This window comes from Vigna angularis, chromosome 9 (genome assembly GCF_016808095.1).
Source record: "Vigna angularis cultivar LongXiaoDou No.4 chromosome 9, ASM1680809v1, whole genome shotgun sequence".
In the NCBI taxonomy this organism is placed as follows: Eukaryota; Viridiplantae; Streptophyta; class Magnoliopsida; order Fabales; family Fabaceae; genus Vigna; species Vigna angularis.
The window spans coordinates 30,123,479-30,132,025 of record NC_068978.1 but is presented as its reverse complement, the minus strand read 5'-3'; the positions used below and the strand labels follow the sequence as shown (position 1 = coordinate 30,132,025).

The 8,547-nt window shown below is 25.8% G+C and overlaps 1 protein-coding gene across 1 annotated transcript; it reads right to left on the bottom strand.

Moving 5' to 3' along the window:
* Positions 1–273: 273 nt before the first annotated feature.
* On the bottom strand, positions 274–4,431 carry LOC108346782 (transcription factor bHLH18). The gene is made up of 4 exons (XM_017585828.2): positions 4,047–4,431; positions 3,319–3,897; positions 1,237–1,590; positions 274–468 (listed from the first exon to the last, which is right to left on the bottom strand). Exons 1-4 carry the CDS (start codon positions 4,080–4,082, stop codon positions 394–396), a joined length of 1,044 nt encoding a protein of 347 aa, XP_017441317.2. The 5' UTR covers positions 4,083–4,431; the 3' UTR covers positions 274–393.
* Positions 4,432–8,547: the final 4,116 nt, after the last annotated feature.

Sequence of the window (8,547 nt, the reverse complement as noted above, 5' to 3'; positions counted from 1 at the left end):
TCTTGTATTTTTTTTATCTTTCAATCTAAATTCATATAAAAAAAATCTTATTTTTTTAAATACATTCATTAAATCTAACTAAATATACAAGTCAAACTAAAAAATAATTTAAACACATTTTTCTTTCTTATGATTCTTTTGAAATGTCTTTAAAGAAAATAATCAATCTCCAAATTTTACAATGAATAATATCATTAATTAATCTTGAAAATATTATCTTCACATAATTAAATTTGAAACAATTAATGTTCATTTTACTTAATAATACCTGCATACATCACGGATAAATTCTCATAATTTTCTCTTATTGAAATTTAAGAAGCCAAAACTAAAATTCTGCAAACCTCACACCCATAAACACTTGCAGATTATATCTTACACTCTTAGGAGCATTCATGTGATTTTCAAGAGAGCTTGTCTCAGGCTTTTTACAAGATTATTCACTGTCATGCAGTATTGTTCGTCCATCTGCAACAAAACCAAAGAAAATTAACTCAGAAAGTAAAACTATTATCTCTGCATGGACAATACATATTCTCATACCAATATTTTTCCTTAACTTTTCTTCATAGTAATTCATTCTCAATTTTCTCTAAATAGACAGTGAAGTAACAATGTTAATCAATAACATTATCTAAGGGAATTTAACAACGTATGATGCCCATTCTAGTTAAACTTATTCAAGGTTTCACCTTAAGAAATTATGAATAAGAAATGGATGAAAATATGATTTTAATCACTAAATTTTTAAGTAAAATTAGAATTCGTTTAAATCTAAAATTTGATATATTTTGGTTTTTAAATTTTAACAATAAATGAATATAGTTCTTTTAAGTCAATTATGTTAAATTATTTTATATCTCAAACGTATTTTATGTTAGTATTAAGTTGTTTATGTTATATGACATATCTGATTAAATATGAACTGAAAAATATGTTTGAAACATAAAAAGTTTAACATAATTAGATTAAAATATTATATTAATTCACTCCAAGATTAAAATATATTAAAATTTCAGATAAAAATAAATTTTAATTTTACTCTAAAGTTTAGAGTTATTCATATAAAACACACGAGTTATTCATATAAAACACACATCAATTTTAACACAAAACCTTAAGTTTAAGGTTTGTGAATGTTGTTTTTCTTGTGAACTTTATTAATTTTATTCAAACTTTTTTAAAAAAAGTAGTGATTGCTACTACAGTGTTTTGGAAAATGAAATTTGTAATCACCTGAGCAATGATTGTGACTTTAAGAGTGGAAGTTCCAAAGGGCAAGACACTGCTGCTAGCAAGAGAAAGATAATGATTTTGGAGCAAAGCCATGATTTTGAGCACAATGTCCTTTTGTTTGTGGCAATGGATTCCAATGAGAACCTCCTTTTCCAACACTCTTGCTTCAACATGAGGAAGTGGAAGATTTGATCTATCACACTTGCTTTCTTCTTCTCTTTGCGAATATTTCTTTATCAATATTCTTGATTCTGTACTTCTCTTCCTCTTGTTCTGCTTTTCTAGCTCTATCACTCTCTCTTGAAGTTCTTTCATGTATATCATTGCTTCCCTTAGTATATAGGCCTTGTCTGTCTATAAATTCATCTTTACAAGTCAAGTTATATATAATTTATCATTTCTCTTTTCTGTATTATAAGATGCAACAAATTATGTATAACAAAGATAGACACATCAAAACATTCATCAAATCAAAATTACAAATTAAGGTCTCACTTAGACATTACTTTATAATATATTTCTTTTGTTTGTAAACTAAATTATAAATTATTTCATCTTGAATTTTATGAAAGTTGTTTAAAATATTAATTTTAATAAAGAGTGCGTGGAAATTATATTATAAGTGAAACTTCATTTATTACATAAAGAATACTTTACATATCATTTGTTAGAATGTATTTTACATAAGTTGATCAAAATGGTTTATAATTTTTTTTATAATAATTGAAAATTGAAAAACGTATTTAACCTACAAATAAAATATACTAATTATACTCAATCATTTTTTTTTCTTTTCTATCTTTCTTTTTTATCAAAGAATTTCAATTAAATTCATGCTCTTTCTTTCCAGGCTCACCCTCTACTAAATCCTAAACAAGACATAGCATAACTCTTTTTATCCTTGATAATATGATGTACTTAAAATAATATTTTTACTTTAGACAATAGTCAGAAGAATCTGATAGCTAAAGAAAATTATAGCATGTAATTAATTGTATTGTTCTGCAGGTATTGTAATGATGCAAGCTTAGTAGGTTTGGACTATATTATTGACTAAATTTTATATACCTTAATTAATTTTTTAAATATTTTAGTTATATAATTTTAATCTCTGAATATGTCAAAGTGCTAATTCAAATAATAATGAAACTTTTGACAGCATATAACAATGATAATCAGATTTAATTAATACAACTGAAACATGAAATAGTAATAAAATACATATTTGAGAAACTTAATCCACAATTAATGATGAAATATGAGAGATTAATTCTTAGAATAAAGGAAGAAAAAGAAAAGTGAAATAACAGTGCAGAAAGCTTTGCTGAAAAAGTAGTCCGAAAAGTGCTGTAAAACTAAGGAAAACAGCTTTGTTTTTCTGCTACAGTGGCCTGCTTTCTCTGCAAAGAAAGCTGTTTCATTACACCTTCTCTTTCTACCATACTATGCAATGCACTTTCTATTTTTTAAAGTTCAAAACTATGCCATGGAACCATGGAATGGGTCCTCTTCACGCATGCACTTTTATCATTCATAGTTCATTGTCTTTTATCAACACTACAAACCTTCTTTAGAAAAATGTCATCAATACTTTTTTTAACATATATTACGTTATTATATAAAATTTATTATAATCTTATTTTCTGGCACATGAAATGAAAATATTCTTTGTGTATAGACACATTAAATGCTACTCCTGTAAGATGTAGCAGTACTTCTTAAAGGGAATAAATTTCAGTAATAATCAGACAAAGAATCTGCTTTTTCTTCAGCTGTCTGATCATTGTCTTCATCCTAATACAACATGTTCAAATCATGTAGAAATTTTATTGTTGAAAGCAAATTTTAAGGATACTAAATTGAATGTGAATTCAGCACATTGTTATGGGTTTATTAGGAGAGAAAACAATGATTTTATGTGTTATGATCGTTATGTTATTTAGCTTTCTTATTATTTCTGAGTGAGACTAGATTTATGTTTGGATTTCCAAACACATTGAAGTGTTGAAAAGTGAGAAAACTTGTAAAGAAACAAAGAACAAAATCTATGAAGAAGATCATTGAATTGAGTAGAAAAGTAACCTTCTTCAATCCAGGTATGGTGGCAGAAAGTGCTATGAACCTTTCAGTGAGTTCCTGTCTCCTTTTTCTCTCAGCCATGATGTGATCTTGAATCTCAGATGAGCTTCTATACTTCTTGGCACCTTGTTTGGCCTTTGGTGTGCTGAGATGATCATTCTCTGAGCTCAAAAGTGAAGAACATAGGGCAACCCTAGGGCAACTACCATGATCATTATTAGGTCTATGATGAGAAGGTTCCATGGTTGAGTTTTCAAAGGACAAGATGAAGGTGGATGAGGATGGTGCTGAAGAAGAAGAAGAAGCATTGTTGTTAGCAACATCATGAGAAATGATGGAGCTTGAGCTATTACTCTTGAGCATTTTCCCATGCCTCTCATCAAAGTTTGCATTTTCATAGCTACTTTCCATGGAAAAAACATTGTTACTGTTACTATTATCATGATTATCATCATATGAGAGCATGGTGGTGGTGGTAGAAGAGTTAAGAAATGAGAAATCTAGTGGTTCAAGAACAATCCCAGTGAGGAAGTTATCTTCATTGATGTGAGAATGATCAGTGGAGTTGTCTTCGGCCATTTCCTATGACAGAAAACAAAAAAGTGTGAAAAAACCAAACAGAAAGAGTCAAAAGAAGATAAAGATAACATAGAAAAAGTTGAGATTAAGATGTGATGATAATCACACATCGATAGAAGAAAAAAAAGTGTTTTTTATTGGTGGGTGATTACCAAAGAAGAAATCCAATTTTCCCACGAGTCTTCCATTGAAAGGAAAGTGGAAGAACTGAGATCTTTTGGCCAACCGAGTCCAAGGTTTCAGTCTTTTAAGGTAAACAGAAAAACCTTCATCAATGGAGACAAGAAAAAAGAGACGACCACGTTATTCATGCGACGACAATTTCCACCGTTGGATGAAGTGTGATGATCTGTGGAAAATGTTGTCATGGGGATGCAAACCCTTGTTGCAAAAATCAACATTGTCTTCTTTCAAATTAAGGATGTCAATTATTTAGACATTGGGCTCACTGCATTCTGCATGATGGCAATCATAAGCAGTGAACACTAGTAAGATCTGCTTTATGAGGATCCACCAATTAGATTCTTTTTTTCTCAAACACTGTAAAATGATAGAAGATCAAAAACTATTTTATTACTTAAAAAGGTTTAATTAAGTAAATTTAAATGTTATAAACTAGATATTTACTAAAAATAATTTGTTTTTTTTAGTGTTTAGAATAACATTCATTTTGGTTTATATATATTATCGTTTAAGGTTATCAAGATATGTGGATATTACTTTTGTTCTTTTGTTTTCAACTTATTGATTAATTTGTCTTCTTTCTCCAATCTCATCCGATTCATTGTTAACTTTTTATTGAAAAGTGAATAAATAAGTTGATCGATTAGTGAAAAAAGATCAAAAAAGAAAAAAAAATTAAAGTACAAAGAATATAAATTTGCTGTAAAATTGCAAAATTTTAAATCACATATATATATTTTTAGTAACAGTAAAGTGTTGTAAAGAAATTTCAGAAATTGTAAACCGAAAACAGATTGAAAAATAAAATCAAAATGAAAATCTTCTAACTTTGAGTTGATCTTGAATTTGTGAAATAATCTTTTGATAATGCAAAAACGGTCTACTTTTATTGCACAAAAATCTTCTATAACGTATGAATATTGAAGCCAATTTGAGTGTAATTTGGGTTCTAAAAAAGTTAATAAAATATTTTTACAGAGTCAAATATGTATCTTATAAAAACTTCCAAAGATTATTTAAATATTTTTAACTTTCAGTCTCTAGGATACCCGTCTTTCTCTTGAACATTGTTTTTCTTGAGTTAGATAAAGGTTGTGTATGTTAGTGCGTAAGCAATAAATATAGTGATTAATGAATGTCATTAACATATTAACATATTTGGTAAGATGTGTTATTTATATTTCATGTTTATAAGCTTTAACCTGTGTGCGCATGAGATTATTGGTCCAAATACATGTTAGTTTCTCACTTATGGTAGTTAATTATAGATCATTGTAATTAAGTGTCTTGTGTAATATTGTAATAATATAATAGAGATGCATCAAGTACATATTAACTTAATAGTCTGACATATATTCGACCATAATCATATCTATAGTGCTATGATTGAGATACATTCTATCATATATGGGAGAATAAGCCACATATTCTTCTTTACAATTTCTTAACGAATTTGTCTCAATTTCTAAAAGTTATAAAAAAATTCGTTTGTAATAACTATTTTTTTTAGTGTTAATTTTTCTGACATTTGAGCAATTCGGATTTATTTTTTGGTAAAACATTATAAGTGGTAACAAAAAATGAAATTTAAAAAAATAACTTAACCTTATAAATTATATAAAAGATTTATATTATTAAATATTTTAATTTATCATGTAATACTCACACCCAATTAATTTAATTATTTTAGATTATCTAAGTTACTTATTTAACAGATATTTTTTTCACATATATTTATTTTTCCTAGGATGAAATCTGAAATTGAATCTTATACTAAAAATTATCTATGAACTACTTTGTTATGCCTAATTGAATTTTATTTTCATGTGGAAAAGCTAGCACTACCACTGAAAGCTACGTATCATTTACCCAGTGAGGTTAGTACTGTACCAACCAAATAATTGAACACAAATTTCATATCTTTTCTGTTTGAACAAAAATTTAAATTTGGTAAAGTGGTAACTTCTATATAAGTAATTACACAACAAATTTAGTGATCCTTTTCTTATTTCTATTTCTATCAGATATGTTTGATTCTAAATATAGATGTTGAGAAATTTTTAATATACCTTTCACGCTCAACAACATCATATGTGAGGATCAAATTGAACTCGATTCATGAAAGTTAAATTGGTTTGAATTAAATTAAAATTATTTATTACTTTTAATTATGTAGGTTGATAAATTACTCTTTCTAAAATAATGCTTGAATAGTTTAAATGTATAAAATTAATATTTGCAAATTAAAATTTAATGGATAAACATAGTGATTAAACTAAGTGAACACATATTTTTGTTCATTAAAACAAAATTATGTTGGTCTTTTCCTACAAGATAAATAGAAGACATAACGTGGTTATAAAGTGCTTGGCTGTATTTCTATTTTGAATGGTTTAGGATTTATTAGGCATATGTTAGCTTTTGGGGTCTTTTGTTGCTTTCAATGTCAGATATGTGTGTTGCCTTTCTACCAAAACTTTTCATTCAATACAACTCACAATTTTTTTAAGAATTGAAAAAGAAAAAATACTTTACATTTTAAAGAAAAAAAAAGGTATTAAAATAACATCTTATTAATTTTTTTTGTTAAATAATTGTATTGTTTAAATAAATAAAGACTGAATTACTAACTTTGTGTTTAGCAAGTAGTCTAATCTGATTTTCAAAATGAAAATACAAATATTAAAAATGATGTCGGTGAAATCATAAATTTTATATATAGGCAACAATACTACATTGACAAGATCGAAACAAAAATAATGTTTTATTTGGATTAGAAAATAAACACTAAAAGTGTGAAAAAAAAAGTGAGAAGTGAAATTATTTTGAACCGAATTATATAAGTAAAAGTATAAAAAAATTAAATATTTATGTTATTATTGATATTTTAATTTATTATTTTTATTACTTATTTTATTATAAGTTTGATAGTTTTTTCTTCTTATTATTGTAATAATATTTTAAATTTCATTTAAAACGTTGTTAATTTAGTCTACTTTTTAAAAATAAGTTAATATAATATCTTTTGTTAAATTAAAGATAACGAATGATATGAATAATAAATATCTTCTAATTAAAAATTAACTTATTGCTAAAAGTAAAAAGTGACACTAAAGGTTATATGTTGACTCATCTTTTAAAGAAAGTAGATCTACTTGCAAAATTTGAAGCAATGAGATAAAGTTAAAAAAAATCACCATAATGGGGAAAAAGTTTGTTAATCTCTTTTATAACAAAAAGAATAAACATTAATAAAAAATTAAAATATAATTAATTATTTTTATACCCTTAGGTGATTATATCGTAATATTTTATTAATATTAAAATATAATCTTATTTTCTATAATTTAGAGTTTTTATATTTTTAATTTTTAAAAAATTAACAATATTTTCAATATTTCCTATTTGTTCATTTTATCAATTAACATTATTAAAACCTAGGTTTTGTTAGGATTGTAACACCCTACCATTAAAATATCAATTGTACTATAAGTCCATCAAAGAGATTCTACAAAACTTATATCCGTATAAATCTAAACTTTCTCAAATTTAAATAAACACAATATTTATAAAAGATAAATCAAAATAAAACTTTTATCCTCTTCTAAATATTCTTCCTGAATGTATATATATGTATTTGATTGAGTATATAATATAGTCATCATAATTCATATCACAGTAACAAAATACAAGAATAAACTTTTGATATTAAAACATATTACATATAATATTATTTTCATCAGTTCAAAAAAAAACTTTTTATAAATTCTGTAACTTCGTTCATCATATTTTATAAAAGATTTAAATAAATTTTGTAGGGCATTAGTCATCCGAATAAATGAGTTTCACTTGAATAACCTTAAGAACATTTCATCTTAAATAATAATTCATTCATTTAAATCCCAAGCTTTTAGGTTAGAAAATGGGCTTTAAGCCTAACTCAATCCCACAAAACTGGTCATTAGGATAGGTTCCAACCATGACTCTGATACCATATTAGAAAGTGGGCTTTAAATTTAACTCAATCCCACAAAACCAGCTTATAAAGTAAGGTTTACATCCATTTATATATTATAAACTAGTCTTATCTCTAATCGACGTGAGACTTCTAACATTTTACGTCCAACTAAAATAATCAAATATTTATTTATCATAAATTTCAATGTTTCACCATAATTATAATCATTATATTTATTTTCCATAAATAAATAAAATAATAATTATTTGAAATCAGACAATGTAATAAAATAAATAAATAGGATGAATATGTAAGTAGAAGTAAATATGAATAAATAAACAATATTAACGCCTAGAGAAAAATATAGAGAAAATATAAGTAAATAAACATGACTAATATGTAATTTATGTAAATATAAGGTTTAATACATATATTGGTCCTTCGGTTTGTTAAGTGTGTTCAAATTGATCCTTCTTTTCTCAAAAATTCACAAACGTCCCATATTTTGTAAA